The 20,251-nt window shown below is 35.6% G+C and overlaps 1 protein-coding gene across 2 annotated transcripts in view; it reads left to right on the top strand.

Annotated features, from left to right (window-relative positions):
* Window positions 1–132: 132 nt before the first annotated feature.
* LOC138307401 (transmembrane protein 164-like) overlaps window positions 133–20,251 on the top strand; it is a 113,045-nt gene continuing 92,926 nt past the window's right edge. The window contains exons 1-3 of one of the 2 annotated variants that reach the window (XM_069248134.1): window positions 133–224; window positions 6,904–7,318; window positions 15,562–15,678. In XM_069248134.1, the coding sequence (XP_069104235.1) occupies window positions 6,956–7,318; window positions 15,562–15,678 (480 nt within the window). In that variant the 5' untranslated portion in view covers window positions 133–224; window positions 6,904–6,955. Of the gene's footprint in view, window positions 225–5,532; window positions 6,378–6,903; window positions 7,319–15,561; window positions 15,679–20,251 lie in introns of those variants that run through there. The other variant, XM_069248136.1, reaches the window with a different exon arrangement.

Genomic DNA, 20,251 nt, shown 5'->3' with positions numbered 1-20,251 from the left:
ATTCATGATTATTTTAATGTCAAACATATTAAATTATTAATACAAATATAACCAGATATTTTTACACACAACATGATTAATATCTAAGATACTCTGAAAATATTGACATCGGTCTCACTTCCGGTTTAAGGTAAACAGTCGGGCACTGTCAAAATGACAGGGGTAGTGCTATGTTTACACCGGCCCGGAAGGTCACATGTTGATCGCTGCCTGTGACACGTATGGTAAGAACTGCACGATTAACATTATATTTCCAAGCTAAGAGATATCGACATTTTTTAGAAGTAGGCCTAGAGGTTTGTTCTTCAAATTGTGTCAAGCTGATTTCTAAATCGGTTGTAGCCTAGCCTATTTGGCAAGAAGCCTAAGATATTACAATTGTTGTTTTGCGATAACGTCTTTGTTCTTCAACTTCAAACGATCGCTCAAATTCTGTTCTATTGAATTATTTATAGATATCTAAGTTCATTTAACTTTGTTCGACCCTGAAAAACAGATGAGAAACAACACATAAAGTTACAACATAGCGACATACATTTGATTACTTTATTGTTAGATTTTTAATTGTGTTAAATTAAATTTACTTATTTATTTATTAAGCAAATCTCTCATTATCATGCCTAGTTTGTTATGTGTACACTATGTTCAGAATATTTCGCTACATATGAACGTGAATGAAGGCTGAAATTAATTATATTTTAACAATGGACATTTTTCATAATTTGAAAACATATATTTCAGCTTCCATTTTATCATGAAGGGACCTAATTTTAGGGATTGTGTATCAATTAGATGCCATTCATTTATTATATTTGTTTAAACATGACATAAAATCTATGATTAAAATCTGTTCTATTCTGAAATTGGATATAACAGGTTTGTTTACATATGACGTTTGGCAACAACTGATTTTCCTTTGAAATCCAACGGCGCAGTGGGTGCGAGGGTTACCGTCTTACTTTCTGAAGTGGGCCGTCATTTCATGAGCTGTCATATTTTTTAACGCAAATTTAAGACATATCCTATAAATATTCCATTCTTAAAGATGCTCCACCGCTGATAGAGCATAAACGATACTCAGCGTTTGAACAGTAATTGTTGTTTAATCGTGTATGTATATGTCTAACTAACATAAGAAATAATATAAAATAATTGATTTTGCTTCCGATGCATGCGCGATCAGTACTTCATTCCATATAGAACATAGTGCTACGGAATTTTTTCAGGATGCAATTTATTGTTATCCCCCGCCCAACGAAGTTGGCGGGGGATATACAAATGGGTTCCGTCTGAATGGTTTCCGGAGCATAACTCTAAAACCAGTAGAGATATTTCCACGAAACTTCATACACACATTGATCTTATGGTCTAGTAGTGCCTTTTGCTATTTTTAGGTTTTCATTTTTTGCTTTTTTTCTGTAACCATGGAAACATTGCTGAAAATATCATATTTTTGTACCAGGTTCGTTTCCGGAGCATAACTCTAAAACCAGAAGAGATATTTCCACGAAACTTCATAGACACATTGGTCTTATGGTCTAGTAGTACCTTTTGCTATTTCAAGGTTTTCACTTTTTGTACTTTTTTCTGTAACCATGGAAACATTGGTGAAAATGGCAGATTTTTGTGTAAGAATAGTTTCTGGAGCACAACTCTAAAACCAGCAGAGATTTTTCCATGAAACTTCATAGACACATTGTTCTTATGGTCTAGTAGTGCCTTTTGCTATTTCTAGGTTTTCATTTTTTTCACTTTTTCCGTAACCATGGAAACATTGCTGAAAATATCATATTTTTGTACCAGGTTCGTTTCCGCAGCATAACATGAAAACCGGTTGAGATATATGCACAGAACTCCATAGGCACATTAGTCTTATGGTTTAGTAGTGCCTTTTGCTATTTTAAGGTTTTCACTTTTTGTACTTTTTTCTGTAACCATGGAAACATTGGTGAAAATGGCAGATTTTTGTGTAAGAATTGTTTCTGGAGCACAACTCTAAAACCAGTAGAGATATTTCCATGAAACTTCATACACATATTGTTCTTATGGTCTAGAAGTGCCTTTTGCTATTTTTAGGTTTTCACTTTTTGTGCTTTTTTCTGTAACCATGGAAATATTGCTGAAAATATCATATTTTTGTAGCAGGTTCATTTCCGGAGCATAACTCTAAAACCAGCAGAGATATTTCCACGAAACTTCATAGACACATTCTTTTTATGGTCTAGTAGTACCTTTTGCTATTTTTAGGTTTTCATTTTTTGCACTTTTTCCATTACCATGGAAACATTGCTGAAAATATCATGGTAAATGGTAAATGTTACTTTGCAAAACTCCACCCATCTTTGTGTATATAGTCTAATATAAATGTCAAGGCTGTATACCTGATTCAACAATTGCAGCCCCGCTCTACTTGAATTATATACTCCATCTTTCTTTAGCTCAACTTCCTTTTTCCTGTTTTTTTTCATACACATAAGTCTCCGCAATCAAACTTACTTCAGCTTTGATATCTCCATTGGCGGGGGATCTGAATGACTATGTCCTTGTTTTTAATATTTTTATCTTGAAGTAAAATAAGAAGCTCTAACTTTTCAATGGTGGTAATGGCGTAAAGTAAGTAACTTTTGTAACTGAAGAAAATTAAAAATTTGCCTGCTCCTGTTTCTGATAGAGAAAAAATACCATTTGTCAGCGGTGGAGCATCTTTAAAGCAAGTAATAAACGTTGTGAAATTTAATAAACTTTACATTGGTGTTTCGTTTTACTCAAAAAGACAAGTATTTATTGAGAAAAATGGTTTTATTTCCGGTTCATAGGTGTCTCGCGTGGTGTTTAGTAATGTAATTTAAAGAGACAGTCTTAAATCCTTCTCACTTATAAATCCTTGTAAGGATATATGGTCTATTATTCTCTTCATTGGCAGCAATTAAACAATATCTAAGGCCTGTTGACAAAACATAACTGGAGTTATATTATCAGAAGTGATGTGCATTTCTAGTTCTACTACAAATTAATAATATTTTTAAGTTTTAATTATTCACAAATTATAATGCAGTTGTCAGCAACACAAGAGACCATGATACCTTTTATATATATATATATATATGGTATATATATAAAAAATAAAAGTCAACGACTTTCCTCTTGTACATTCACCATTTCATGATGGCTCTTCAGGAGAGCCATCATGAAATGGTGAATGTACAAGAGGAAAGTCGTTGACTTTAATTTTTTATATATTCAACTCTACATGGACACGTACTTTTTTCTTGGTATATATATATATATATATAAATCAAGAAACATTACTGTTGTACTTATATCATAAGCCTTCAAACTTATCTCTAAATCTTACATTGTATTTACTTATGAGTGAAATAGAGATTTAGAAAATTTTAAATGGGGTCCTATTATGTATTTGATTGGGCTTTCATTTTCCTATGCTGAAAAAAGATGTGGGGACCAACTGCTTCAATGTAAACAGTTACCCTGTTTATTACAGCCTGAAGCTCCAGTCCCACAAAAATGATACCAGAGTAATGTGTTGGAGAATAAAACAGTTGGAGTGTAAAATAGCTGTTTGTTGATTACTAATTAGAGACCTGATCTCTGTGACATATTCTGGGATGAAAGTTTACCACATGTGTTCAATCAATGTCACAAGGGTCAATTACATGTTGTTTAATTCTTTAAACAACTCTTGTCAATGATAATTATATAAAGTTACCGTATTTTCGGGAGTATAAGTTGCGACTTTTTTCCCTGAAAATTGGGGGTGCAACCTATACACCAGTGTGACTTATACATGGATGAAAACCAAATCAGATGATATTTTTGGTATTATTACAAGTGCAAACCAGCTAGAATTGTCACAAAGTTGTTGATAATTTTCATAGCCCGTCATATCTGGCATGCTATATGATCATAAATATATTATTTACACCTGTTGTTATGAACAGGTCTGGAAAAGTATAATGGAAAAAAAATTATGTGGCTTCCTGAGGGAAAACTTTATGGCCATTCACAGAAACATTCAATTAAATTTTAAAATGTTCTACGCTTTATTTATTGATCCTCCAATATAGACGAACTCGATATAATAAACCTTGAAACCTAATTAATATTTTTATAAAGATCCTGTCACCGACAGAGTTATCTTCCCTTAGTAAGGAATGATTATTAATTAATTATTACCTCTTTCGTTTTCATAATTATATAGCTTTAGGAGACAACCTAATTATTTTTTACTCATCTGAAAGTTTGAGCTAGATTTGAGCAAAACTATGTTTATTGAATTTTATTAATGTTGTTACTGATGCTAATTAATTAAATTGTGATTGTGCTACTAATTAGGTTATAGACCTCTTGTAATAGTTCACTTACTAATATTCTAACAGACTTATTGAAACATTTTTTCAACAAATATTCTGTTTTTGGGAGCCTTTGACATTTTGCAGTATCAGTTAAGATTGAAATAATTTACAGGTTAAAGATGCTCCACCGCCGACAGAGCATAAACGATATTCATCGTTTGAACAATAATTTGTGTTCATTCATGTATATGTATATCTAATTATTACAAAAAATCATAGAAAATAATCTATTTTGCTTTTGGTGTATGCGCAGTCGGTTCTTCATACCATATAAAGGATATATAGGATATATATAGTGCCACAGATTTTTTTCGGGATTCAATTATTTTTAATATTTTTATCTTGGATTAAAACAGAAGCTCAAACTTTTCAATGGTGGTAATAGTGTAAATTAAGTAACTTTTGTAACTGAAGAAAGTTATTAATTCATCTGTTCCTGTTTTTGATTGACAAAAAATACCATTTGTCAGCGATGGAACATCTTTACACATATGGTACAAATAGCTCAAATTCAAAATCATATTCATCATGATTTGATGTAAATATTTAACTAGCAGACATCGCGAAATTTGCCGGTCCAGGGAATTTCTTGCAAAATTTGACTCAGACCGCCTATTTTAAAATCTGGTCAGGACCGACCGTCCGGCAATTATTGCGTACTGGAAGTCAGTAGAAATGATGTCTCTGAAGTATTACGCAGGTGCTGAACCTGGCAAATATGTAAACTGTATAAGAAAAATTAGATAATCATGAAAACAGCTGCCTGAAATCTTAAAGCAGAAAGTTATGTTTACTTCAAAAATTCACATTAATGTTCGGTCCGGCAAAATCTTGTTCGATCCGGCTTTCTCACAGTTCCAGCCGGTCCGAATGTCCGGCCTTTTTTTTTTAAACTTTCGCGTATCTGAACTAATTGATTTTTATCTTTGCAAATTAAATATATGAGTATTATAAGTAACATGTATGCATGTGCCTACCAGTTGCATCCTGCAGTCAGATCCTTCCTATTCTACTCTAATCCGTGGAACTGCGGCCTAGGGCATAAATATGAAAATAAAGTTGACAAAATTAATATATATATAGCAAGTAATCATGATCTATATATATATATGTAGTTCTTTTATATCCAGCATGTGTTAATTGTACATGTTCATAGACTGTTTTGATTCAGTGTATTATTTTAATTCAATTGCAAATTGCATCCTTTGATTCATTCAAACTAGACCATCATATTTATAACTCATTGACCCCTGAAAATTTATGATGGACTCTTCCATTCTTTGAAGTAGAAGAATTCAAATTTGTCTTCAGAGGTGAATTGAGTTAATTTGCTATGACCTTGTGTAAATTAAGCGACTTTGGTCTTCAACCTTTCCTGTAATTCTAATGAATATTACAGATAATTATTAGCATATTTGACAGGCAGGTTATGACATTTTAAGTGGCTTCTGACATGTTCCATTTTTAATGAATGGTAAAATTGGCCTATGAATTAAATTGCCATCTCTCAGAATAATTTCCAAACTATATATTATTGAAAAGGATCATTTAGGAATCTTTTTCAGTTAACAGTGGTCCTTATACAGAGGTGGTCACTAAGGCAGGTTGTTAACTGTGGAAGTGTATATATTATAGTGTGTACATATTTGTGGTGTAAATTAAGGCATGTTTCTTGTCCATTTTACATGTGTATCTCATCACACCCTTCCACTGTGTACATGATATAACGACATGTAAACAAATATCGGGGTTCATGCTCTCCTCACAGTGGCTATAGGCCTAGGTATGTATGTGTTACTGTTACGAGATAGGAAGAGGACCAGCCGGATTTAAGTCTAATTCTCTGGATCCTTGTTCTCAGGAAAAGGAAGCAAATTCTTCCTATTGATAGTTTGACAACAATACAGGGATATACTTAAATTGAAGCGTTTCTAAACCTGGATTATGTATACATTTTAAAAGTTGGTGGACACTGCATACAGTGTGGTGAAGACTGCTGTATATGTATGTATCACTTCTAATTCAATGGTTTATTTCAGTATGACAAAGGTGTTGATTTCTTTTATCAAATCATTTGAGTTTAGAACATTGAGCTGTTTTGTTTTTCGCATTTTTGTTAGCATCAATTAACTTGTTGTAATCATCTGTTGTAAGATGTCATAGTACTAATATTACCCATGTGTGCAGTGATCATGAGTGTCCTATTATTTTATATGGAGGCAGAGGAATTGTGATATTGCGGACATTTCAATGTATACTGAGCTAGTTTTTATCAAAAAATCGTCAGATATCTACAAACCACCGTTCTTTTTCAGATACTAATTTTAGCAATTTTCATTTCAAAACATGTTCACAAAATAAACATTCACAGACTTCAATATAAATGAGAAGATATTACTTCGCTGAGAATTTATTAAGATCACAATTTGCAAAAGGAAATCAAACATGAGAGAGTTGGTTTACTGCAGTTATAAATGTTATTGTTATCGTTTCCTGATTGATGATTTATTTAACTTTTGTTTCTTTTCAGGTAATCAAGAAAATTAATCATGATCGTGTGAACTTTGACCTATTGTGTAACCATGGTGACCAACACAGAGTCAACTGTGGCCCCTGAGAGAGGCATGTTTGATTGGGCGTATAACGGAGTGAACTTTGACCTGGCGGGAAATGGCGGTGAGGAATGTCGGAATTTTATCGTACTATCTCAAAGAATATTGGAGAGTATATTTGCGTGTATTGTAGCGGGATTCATGATATATCCCTCTTTGTTACGTCTTACGCTCCCTAAAAATGTGACTCCAATTGATAAAACAGACCGATGTGGGAAACGTGTCCTGTTAGTGGTGATGTGTTTGACTTTTGGAATCGAACTTGGATTCAAACTCGCTACAGGACAAATGATTTATACTCTGAATCCGTGTCATATTGTGACCATCATTCAGGTAAGCTTTCAAATCCCCTCAATTTCACTTTGCCCTGTAAATTTTCACATTTGAACTGGGAATCAAACCTTGACCCTCTTTGTGATGGCAAACTGTTGCCCCGGCGCGCCGATGCAACTAATCAACCTCATAAAAATCAGGAAAACACAACAAAATTTCTCTGTGGGAATTCGTCAAATAATGTTCAGAAAAAATCAAGATATCTACAATTAATGGAGCTAAGCGTTGAACATCTAGCAAATCCTAGGTTTAAAGATATATTGTATTGAGATGTTTGTGTTTACAAATTACAAGCTGTTGTACATGTGTTGTTTGACGTTTTACTTATTTGTTAGCTTAAGTATAACATACAAGGTCCCTGGCTGCATGAACTGTCGTCATAGTGACAGATGAATAGATAATTATTGATTTATAGCTAATCTAACCAAATTAATAAACTTTGTATAATGTGATATGTCAGCATTTACTGTCTATAGCAGCTGTTACTAAAATCAAACAATTAAAAGCAGACAAGTAGACTGGTGGATTATGTTATTGGCGATTCCATGTAAGACTGCCAACACACATTAATCAATTAATAACAGATGGCAATGAATATTGATTTCATGAATACTTGAATAGAACTTGTAACGAAAGTGTCAATATGGTAAAAACAGTCTAAATAGGTCAACGAAGATGCACCTGGAAATGTCTGGAAGAGGTCGTAATATACATGTACATTTATAATGTTGATATTCTAGAGACTCAGGTGGCCATGACCATGGAGAGTCGTACTTAATATTCACTCGTTTGGATTGGTCTGATTTGTAAAACATCTAGGAACATCCAGGGTCATATAGAGGCATGCCAGGTTTAAATGGTGGGGAAAGCCAGTACGTGGCAGTGCATGGAATTCAGAGTCATGACCCAAAGATGGAGGGATTGTGGTAATTTGTTCAGGGCATCACCCATTCATGATCAGCCACCCACCGTGGCCTCTTTTAAAAAAAATTCTAGCTATAACTAAAAAGACTACAAGCAGCATTAGCTTGCACCGAGAAGTACATTAGATTTGATCATATGTATATATAAATTAATGCATCCTGCCAGACCCTTAACTGCTCGGGGAAATACTCCATGGAATACTAAAACAAACCAATTAAAAAGTGGGATGAACTATACATAAATCATTATTGTATCACTGTAGTAATTGTTCCGTATGTGTATATATGCGATACAATCAGCTAATTGGCGTATATCGGTAGTTATCAGGGGTAAGCAGTAATCATGATAGTCACCACAAGCACCTGGGTAATTCATGATCGTCACCACAAGCAAGAGTAATCATGATTTTTACCTCAAGCAGGGGTAATTCTTGATAGTCACCACAAGCAGGGGTAATTCTTGATAGTCACCACAAGCAGGGGCAATCATGATAGTTACCACAAGCAAGGATAATCATGATAGTCACCACAAGAAGGGGTTGTCATGATAGTCAGCACAAGCTAGGATAATCATGATAGTCACCACAAGCAGGGGTAATTCATGATAGTCACCACAAACAGGGATAATCATGATTGTCACCACAAGCTAGGATAATCATGATAGTCACCACAAGCTAGGATAATCATGATAGTCACCACAAGAAGGGGTTGTCATGATAGTCAGCACAAGCTAGGATAATCATGATAGTCACCACAAGAAGGGGTAATTCATGATAGTCACCACAAACAGGGATAATCATGATTGTCACCACAAACAGGGGTAATCATTATAGTCACCACAAACAGGGGTAATTCATGATAGTCACCACAAGCTAGGACAATCATGATAGTCACCACAAACAGGGGTAATCATTATAGTCACCACAAACAGGGGTAATTCATGATAGTCACCACAAGCTAGGACAATCATGATAGTCACCACAAACAGGGGTAATCATTATAGTCACCACAAACAGGGGTAATCATGATAGTCACCACAAACAGGGGTAATCATGATAGTCACCACAAGCTAGGACAATCATGATTGTCACCACAAGAAGGGGTAATTCATGATAGTCACCACAAACAGGGGTAATCATGATAGTCACCACAAACAGGGGTAATCATTATAGTCACCACAAACAGGGGTAATTCATGATAGTCACCACAAACAGGGGTAATCATGATAGTCACCACAAACAGGGGTAATCATGATAGTCACCACAAAAAGGGGTAATTCATGATAGTCACCACAAGCAGGGGTAATTATGATAGTCACCACAAACAGGGGTAACCATGATTGTCACCACAAACAGGGGTAATCATGATAGTCACCACAAGCTAGGACAATCATGATAGTCACCACAAACAGGGGTAATCATTATAGTCACCACAAACAGGGGTAATCATTATAGTCACCACAAACAGGGGTAATCATGATAGTCACCACAAGCTAGGACAATCATGATAGTCACCACAAACAGGGGTAATCATGATAGTCACCACAAACAGGGGTAATCATTATAGTCACCACAAACAGGGGTAACCATGATTGTCACCTCAAACAAGGGTAATCATGTTTGTCACCACAAACAGGGGTAATCATTATAGTCACCACAAACAGGGGTAATCATGATAGTCACCACAAGCTAGGACAATCATGATAGTCACCACAAACAGGGGTAATCATGATAGTCACCACAAGCTAGGACAATCATGATAGTCACCACAAACAGGGGTAATCATTATAGTCACCACAAACAGGGGTAATTCATGATAGTCACCACAAACAGGGGTAATCATGATAGTCACCACAAACAGGGGTAATCATGATAGTCACCACAAAAAGGGGTAATTCATGATAGTCACCACAAACAGGGGTAATTCATGATAGTCACCACAAACAGGGGTAATCATTATAGTCACCACAAACGGGTAATTCATGATAGTCACCACAAACAGGGGTAACCATGATTGTCACCTCAAGCTAGGACAATCATGATAGTCACCACAAGCAGGGGTAATTCATGATAGTCACCACAAGCAGGGGTAATCATGATTGTCACCACAAACAGGGGTAATCTTGATAGTCACCACAAAAAGGGGTAATTCATGATAGTCACCACAAGCAAGGGTAATTATGATAGTCACCACAAACAGGGGTAACCATGATTGTCACCTCAAGCTAGGACAATCATGATAGTCACCACAAGCAGGGGTAATTCATGATAGTCACCACAAGCAGGGGTAATCATGATTGTCACCACAAGCTAGGATAATCATGATAGTCACCACAAGAAGGGATAATCATGATTGTCACCACAAGCTAGGATAATCATGATAGTCACCACAAGAAGGGGTAATCATGATAGTCATCACAAGCAGGGGTAATCATGACTGTCACCTCAAACAAGGGTAATCATGTTTGTCACCACAAGCTAGGATAATCATGATAGTCACCACAAACAGGGGTAATCATCATAGTCACCACAAGAAGGGGTAATCATGATTGTCACCACAAGCAGGGATAATCATGATTGTCACCACAAGAAGGGATAATCATGATTGTCACCACAAGAAGGGGTAATTCATGATAGTCACCACAAGCAAGGGTAATCATGATAGTCACCACAAGCAGGGGTAATCATGATAGTCACCACAAGCAAGGGTAATCACGATTGTCACCACAAGAAGGGGTAATTCATGATAGTCACCACAAGCAGGGGTAATCATGATTGTCACCACAAGCAGGGGTAATCATGATAGTCACCACAAGCAAGGGTAATCACGATTGTCACCACAAGAAGGGGTAATCATGATAGTCACCACAAGCAAGGGTAATCACGATTGTCACCACAAGAAGGGGTAATTCATGATAGTCACCACAAGCAGGGGTAATCATGATAGTCACCACAAGCAGGGGTAATCATGATAGTCACCACAAGCAGGGGTAATCATGATAGTCACCACAAGCAGGGGTAATTCATGATTGTCACCACAAGCAGGGGTAATCATGATTGTCACCACAAGCAGGGGTAATCATGATTGTCACCACAAGCAGGGGTAATCATGATAGTCACCACAAGCAGGGGTAATCATGATAGTCACCACAAGCTAGGACAATCATGATTGTCACCACAAGAAGGGGTAATTCATGATAGTCACCACAAACAGGGGTAATCTTGATAGTCACCACAAGAAGGGGTAATCATGATTGTCACCACAAGCTAGGATAATCATGATTATCACCACAAACAGGGGTAATTCATGGTAGTCACCACAAGCAGGGGTAATCTTGATAGTCACCTCAAGCAGGGGTAATCTTGATAGTCACCTCAAGCAGGGGAAATCATGATTGTCACCTCAAGCAGGGGTAATCATGATTGTCACCTCAAGCAAGTATAATTCATGATAGTCACCACAAGCAAGGATAATTCATGAAAGTCACCACAAGCAGGGGTAATCATGATTATCACCACAAGCAGGGGTAATTATGAAAGTCACCAAAATTCATCTTTTTTTGCACCAAATACACATATGATAATAAGCTAAACTGAACATATGCTATCCAAGGTCCCACCTACAGCATGGAATGATCAATCTCAGTCTCTGTAGCTGGTATATAAGTGGATGTAGAACAACCTTGGCCTGTACACTAGTTAGCAGGTTCCCTCTTGTAAAGCCTTCATGTAAACAAGCTCAAAACACATGTGATCATTTGGAATATTTCTGATGTAGATGAGTTTCTGTAAGACATCAGCATGATGGGTATTGTATATAGAGTATAAGGGGATCAATATCTATGTAGAGAGCTCAGTTTATTACACATGATTATAACCACTGAGTCGCTGTAGCCCACAAGGCTGATTAGGTCCATCAGTGGTACAGATCATCCACCATAGATGTACTAACTGTGATAGTGGAACAATGTATTAGGGTCATGCAATATATCTGGGTTTGTTTATAATCTGAGAATAATTAAACCTGATTTGTTTATCCAAACTTTATCTGATATTGATCTTGAATAACCACCCTCTGTGTACATTTAATAATATAGTGGTGCATTCATGGGTAAAGTTGGTGTGTATATTGAATCTGGTGTATCGGGTTGATGACATTAGTTAAATAGAACATGTGTTAGATTTAGTCCATTGTGTATTTATCATTGTTTAATTAGACAAAGGAAAGACAAGGTAATCTATCAGATCGAGAGACAAAGGAAAGACAAGGTAATCTATCAGATCGAGAGACAAAGAAAAGACAAGGTAATCAATCAGATTGAGAGACAAAGAAAAGACAAGGTAATCTATCAGATCGACCGAGTTAAGAGTATATATACAGTGGAACTTGATTGATACAAACTCGGATAATTCGACAACCCGGCTTAATACGAAGTACTTTGCCGGTCCCGGCCGAATTCCCTCTTTATCTTTGTTTAAAGAACTCGGATAATTTGAATTCGGGAAACTCAAAGAACTCGGATAATACGAAGTAAATTTTGGGTCCGAATGACAAAAACCATACATAAAATGTTCTTATAACTCGAAATGAGATTTTTTGGACAGCGAGTTCGCCGAAAATGCCGATTTTCTTTTTGTAGAACAGCATTTCAAAATATATATCTCGGTTTTATTGTTATAATTTTGCAACTACCATCGGCGATTTTGACATCTCTCTTGTTCACATCATAAGTAAAGATACTGCAGTAGACATGAGAACTTGCTTAATTCGAACAATCGGATAACTCGAAGTTTTATCGCAGTTCCTTCGAGTTCGTATTAACCGAGTTCCACTGTACGTAATACACAGCCCTATATAGAATATATGTAATCTACTGCCCTACATAGAATATATGTAATGTACTGTCCTACATATAATATATGTAATGTACTGCCCCATATAGAATATATGTAATGTATTGCCCTACATAAAATATATGTAATGTACTGCCCTACGTAGAATATATGTAATGTACAGCCCTACATAGAATATATAGGTTATCTACTGCCTACATAAAATATATGTAATTTACTGCCCAACATAGAATATATGTAATGCACAGCCCTAGCCTACATAGGTTACACATAGTGGTATGTACAGTCAATTACACCAAATGAATCCAAGTTTAACACCAATACATTTGTCCTCTTAATTAGAAAGCAATGCATAATTTGTGACTTAATATATACAGAACCCTTACATTGAAGTCCCTAGCATTGGAGTAAAATTATAATTATTATACCTCACTTTCATTTAGAATGATTTGATTGGATTAAAATTTATCACATGACATTGAACAAGTTAGATATTTCATTGGAATTGAAAGATGGGGGAAATAACACCAGGGAATTAGAAATAAACCCCAGGGAAATAACCCTTGGAAGCTCTGCACATGACAGGAAGTGGATAACATCTGCTATGTTAATCCATAGCTACTGGACGCCAGCAGTATAAAAATACCATAAAAAGCATAACAAAATACAATTGAAAAATGAAAACTGCTCAATAATACCTTTAAATTTCATACAAATTTATTAAATGGGAAACCTGAGTCAAATACTAAAAATCTTGTTAAAATACAAGTTTCAGTAGTGCATTATGGTCATTAATCAATTACAGAGGAAACAGAAATGGCTTCCTAATGGAGCAGGGTAGCATTCTCTGTCTCTCCCGTTATCCATGCTGCATCATGCACCAGTGTCATTATCCACGTTGAATCGTGTCCAAGTGTCGTTATCCACGTTGCATATTGTCCCAGTGTCAGGGGTATATGTACAGTGAACATGTTACTATAATCAGATACACATGTACAGATGTAAACAACATGTATGTGTTGATGTAAGGACACGTCACCTGCTGTGACTGCTATCAACTTAGCACAAAGTCGACATGCCATCATGGGCATTCTTACACCAGTATGTGTGGTTCGTCATGGTTACCAAAGTGTCACAACGGAGAATTTCATTTCGGTACTCAAACAGAGCTTTGGTGGAAATAGCTGCACAATAAAGGAATAGGATAAACATATCATAAAGACATAGTGTAAAATTTTATTTTATTTTAACAATTGGAATTTACTCAGTGGATCATGCAGCATTAGACACATATATAAGGTTCGGATTTCGATCCCTATGCGTATTTAGGATCGGCTGGATAGCTGATGTACCAGATCTAAATGATTTACAGCATCATCATAACCTTATGATGTTGCATAATATTATAATAGAACCACTTATCTAATCATATAATAAAATGAATGCCATCATGTATACTGTGAACCAAACTCCTTTCACAGTTGAAAAATTTCAAGATTTCTGTTTAAAACAATTTTGCTGAGATTTAGTTTCATAGAATCAAAATTAATGGAGACATCTTTGAATTAAATTGTGCAAGAATTGTCTAAAATATTAGTTCACGGATATATTTCGTGAATTTACCTTGATTGCATAATTCGGAAAATAAATCGCACATGAAAGAAAGTTGGCTTACAGTAGTGTGTTTGTAAAACTAATATAACCAGTTACCTTAGCATATATCTGTTTTGCTAATCCACTGGATATGTGAAGAAAAAAAATCATGTACCAGTATAAAAATCCATATCACTTATTGTTTGTGGTCTCCAGTCATGTATAATGCATTGATAGACATATGTTGAGTAAAACTCAGTAAGAGCAGATGCAGCCTGAAAAAGACCAAGTTTCCTGAGGGTTTTATATGTAATTTGTCTGAGATGTGGTTACATGTTATTGCAATACATGCACATTAAATACTTGCTACCGTATTCAACATAATAAGTGCCCTGGATGCTTTAAATGTTGAAGCAAATAAGGGGGTGCTTAATAGAAACAAATTTGGACTAGCCTTTCATAAAATAACTCTACAAAGTATAAGCCATAAATCGATTTGTAAGTGAAATGGAAGCCAAAAAATCAGAGGGGCGCTAATTATGATGGGGAGGGGGTTGAATTGAATACAGTATATTGGGTTGAATTGAATACAGTATATGGGGATTTTAAGCTGTTGCTCAATATAGCTTCTAATTACTTAGCATTAGAGTTTGAAATGTTCCTCAAACCTGACACCAAATTATCAGTCTTCCTTTGCCGTATATAGCTATATAGCCTCAGATGATATAGGAGATACAGTCTGTGACGGGTTGGTGTAGTAATAAAGCCACTCACCTTCGATCTAGCTGGCCGGGGTTCGATCCCTAGCACAGATATAAAAAGGTCAATTTTCAATTCCTTCATTTATTTTACAATGATATATTCTTATTTTCAGATATACTGTTTGGCAGCCCCTCCAACACGTTCCTTAACGGTTATTTTCCGACTCCATCTACACTTGTTGACCGGAGCACCAATAGCCCTTCTATTTCCAGTCACCAACACAAGACTGGTAAGTCACATTCAGCCAATCAGGAGATTTCTCCTATAATATTATTCTCTTTATGTTTAATTGTACAGTTTGTTTACTTTGATCATGTTTAAACTACTAGTTTCGGTTAATGACACCTGTTAAAATATAAACTTTATTTATTTTACATCGATTGAGAAACAAGTTATACAACTTATGTAAATCACTCTCGATGGCCCATATGTAAGCGAGTGAGGGGTCTTAGTGTGGGAGGAAACCGGAGTGCCCGGAGAAAACCCACAGGCAGGTGATGACCCCTGACCTTTTCATGTCCTTGTCAGGGATCGAACCCTGGCCCGCTAGGTGAAAGGCAAGCGGCTTAACCACTTCACCACCGGACCACCTGTTGAATATTAAAAAGAATTTTTAGATTTGTTGCAATATTTATATCACACTCAGTTGAATACATTTTCACTTGCACTGATCATACTTGGATAAATCTCAGTACTTGATTGGGTTATCATGCAGCTGCTAGCTGTATGATAACTGCAATAAAAGACAGCCCCTCTATCTAGACAAAAGACATGATATCAATATATTATGTGATGTCGATTAAGGATGATGTCAGTAATTCTGACATATTGAGATATCCCTATGAGGATGTGGGATGTTGTGTAAATGCATTTAAACAATTGAAATGTTACCATCTTTTGTTAAATATATTGGAGAAAAATATTCAACTGTTCATGTGAGAGTCTGTCATGTGACAGTGATTTTTTAAGCCTCTTGTAAATTTAAGATTTTGGCTTGACAAAGAAAAATTGTACACTATCATTGTTGTGTGCATGTTATGTGATTGTGTCCATGATTTCAGGATTTTTTTATTATTTTTTAGTATATGCTTTTAAATAAAATATCTTCCTATCCCACACCGGGTGTCCCTAAACAATTCTTGTTACCATTTATAATTGACTTAACATGTTTTTTGTAATTTGCGCCCCTCCCCCTATAAGGGCCACTCCTCTCTTCTGAAGAAAGGTAAATAAACGCCCCATTCCATGAATTGAACAATGCTCTACAACTCTGTAATACTTTTAACATTGGTATCCCTCATTACGTGAACCTGCGAGTCTTTCACATGTAAATCACGTCGTAATAATGTCTGGAAGGAAGAAAGGCGTAGGCATGATTCTATTGACAGATCTATGTACATGTGCCATGAGTACACAAATACTAAGAATATGGTCGACATTTTTTAGAAAATTTTCATACAGAACTTACATTTTTTATCCCTAATAAGGGTCCCCATTGTTGTTTTTTTATGCACCCTGGGTGCTAATTGCATTGAATATGGTTAAGGAAGAAAAACTTCTCTCAAGAGATTTAAAACAAAGTAAGGTAAGTTTTTAAGGGCACATATGGTGTTGGACTGAAGCTGACATAAACAAAATGTCTGAGTTTTTTAGGGTAAGAAGATTTCAGTCCAATTGAGAATTGAGTGTGACAGTAGTATAGGCGAACCTGCTACATACCAGTTACACTGTGCTCCACCTATTGATTTCAGTGCTAATTCTCTAACAGAGAAATGTCACCCATCCTCAGTTTTATGGATAGGCCTCTTTATTTGAATATCGTTTGGCATCAACTTTGGCTCTGTCCAAAGGTGTGCATCAAGTCTTGGCATATTAAACACAGCAAGAGTACTGTACCATCATCCTTAAACAGAGTTTCTTTGTTAGAGGATGTGACTTGATATATACTGCACAGGCTGACTACAAAGGTGATAATGGTATGCCTATGCTATACATTGGGTCACACGAGACAGCTATGAACTAAAGGTGATAATGGTATGCCTATGCTATACATTGGGTCACACGAGACAGCTATGAACTAAAGGTGATAATGGTATGCCTATGCTATACATTGGGTCACACGAGACAGCTATGAACTAAAGGTGATAATGGTATGCCTATGCTATACATTGGGTCACACGAGACAGCTATGAACTAAAGTCCCACACCTTTATAGCCTTACACTATCAAAGGAAACAAATCTACTATGACAGAAAGTTGGGGGGGGGGGGGGGGGGTCCGAGGTCTGTACATGTTTTGGTATGCGGAGGTGGAATTTGGTATATGCGAAGAAAAAAAATGAAATATTGTGTCGAAAGTCACGCTTTAAGTATCAACCCTGATTTGGAAATCACTCATGTCTCTTCTATGCTTCAACACTCTTATAGATAATGTGTTTCGGTGACAAAATGACCGCAGTTTCTAAAAATGCAAAAGATGATTACTGCCCTCATTTGATTAAAAATCTGTTAAAAAAAAAAAAACATGTGATTTTTACACCAAAAAGAAAGCACCTTGGTATATAGTACAGGGCTTTGTCGACTGAATTTGAAATTCTGATTTGTTAGAATAACCATATGATAGACAGAATCCTGTAAAACAACCATTCAAACAATATTCGCTGAATTTACAGTACAGATCATTTTATTTCGGTGTATGCTATCATTGTTTTCTGCTACCAATCCTTTTATTTGTGGTTTACATGGCACTGTAGTAAATCTATTGCTCTTTGGCTCAACCTCAATAGTAAACATGTGTATGATCACGCTCCAACATCATTATTGATTAAAGATTGATCTTCCTTTCTCTGTATAATGCCTTAATTTCCCAAAGGGGCACATATAGTTGCTTGTAGAACTGGCACTATGTCCTAGGAAAGTTCATGGAGGGGGGCATAATGTACACTTATAGCAGGGGTAGAATTTAATTTGGTAAAATTTCAACTCGCCAAATCAGACATTTGCTTGCCGCTTTGAAAATTAAAAAATTTAAGTCAAATTTAAAAACAACCAAATTCGTTGACATTATATCTATTTATTTTAGGTAACAATAAATATTGAACATTTTAAGTGTCACTGTAGTGTAGTGTAAAAACAGTTTATTTTTAGAATGTGGCATTTTATGCAAATGAAAACTAGTTAAATATGATAAAAGTATCACGTCTGATTCTCTGATTGTCGTTTTATTGAGAATAACAACAAATGCTTTCGCTTGCCAAAAATTGCAAGTACAATATTTTCAACTCGCCAAGTCAAAAATGAACTCTCATTTGGCCAGTTTTGAACCGTGTTATAGGCAGCTCACTAACTTATTGTTTATATACTCATTGATTGGTAAAAAATTAGCAAGAAGCATTTGTATATTTACCATATGCTACATGTAATAGATAAACTACTTTTGTAAAAGGAACATTTGTTTATTGTAGTTTTAAAAGTCTTTTTGAAGATCTGGGTTAATATCCTTTAAATGTCATATAATAAAACAGTTATCAACCTATTTTCAGGTGGATACGGTGAGTTATCAACCCTCGAAAATAATATAACCCTCGGCCTCCGGTCTCGGGATATATCACTTACTCAGGTTGATAACTCACCGTATCCACCTGAAAATAGGTCAATAATTGTATAATATCACACTGTCACTAGGGCCATATCACATGATATCAGGCAGATTATGTGATAATATTTTACAATTATGGACTTTTGTGCTGGTGAATATGATGTGATATGAACTGGAAAAAAATTTTGACTGAGACGGATATCAACCTGATTATGTGATAAATATCAATTATGGACCTTTGCTGAGGTCCATAAGGTGTTATAACGCCCTGGTAGAATTAAATAATATAAATATATACAGTGTTCGAAATTAATGCCTGTCCGTCTGCCCGTGACCGGTTACTTTATAGTAGGGTAGACAATTTTTGTCATGTAACTGGTCCTTGACCGGTAATTTTTTGGTCCAGATAGAGGATGTACAAACAAAAATGGCAGTAGCATTGTAGAAAGGTTAAAGATAAACTATACAAAACCATTTTCGTAATATTGTGGTTTTCAGTCAACTTCATTGAGAGCACACGAAAATAGATACAGTACCTGAACCGTTTAACGTTCCCAAATTTGCGTTTCGTTTGCGTTTGCATTATTTCCGTTTGCAATCGTTAGCGTTAGCAATCGTTTATCGTTAATCGTTATCGTTTGTGTTAGCAATCGTTAATCGTTAGTTGCGTTTACAATCGTTTGCGTTAGAAATCGTTTGCGTTAATCGTTAGCAGGACCCACTTCCGCTAACGTTAACCACTAAAAATAAAACCAAATGCCGGTGATATGCTTTGACGATCCGGATATAATGTTCATTTTTATCTACTAAGATATTACGTTTACCGCTTCGTGTATCCACGACGACTGATAGATTACACAAGAAAATAGCTAAAACAGATAATGAAAATATAAAAATGTTATTACAGACACGCTGCATAAAATTGTTCTTGTTATGTTGAATATTATCAATGTACGAAGAACGCAAAAAAAAGACTTGGAAGATTTGTAAATAAATTCGTGAAATTTAAAAATCTTTAATATGAGTTTGAACACGAGGAATAGGTGAGATTTGGCATTTACATGTACATATTTTTAAACGCAATTTATCAGTACTTTTATTTATATGAAAATGGAATAAAATGATGTAAATGTTTGCAATCCTACAACTACATGTAGAACACGTGTAGATTATTCGAACTGTGCAGGGGTACGTTACATTGTAAG

This window comes from Argopecten irradians, chromosome 14 (genome assembly GCF_041381155.1).
Source record: "Argopecten irradians isolate NY chromosome 14, Ai_NY, whole genome shotgun sequence".
NCBI lineage: Eukaryota > Metazoa > Mollusca > Bivalvia > Pectinida > Pectinidae > Argopecten > Argopecten irradians.
The sequence above is the reverse complement of the archived record's forward strand: the minus strand, read 5'-3'. Positions and strand labels throughout refer to the sequence as shown.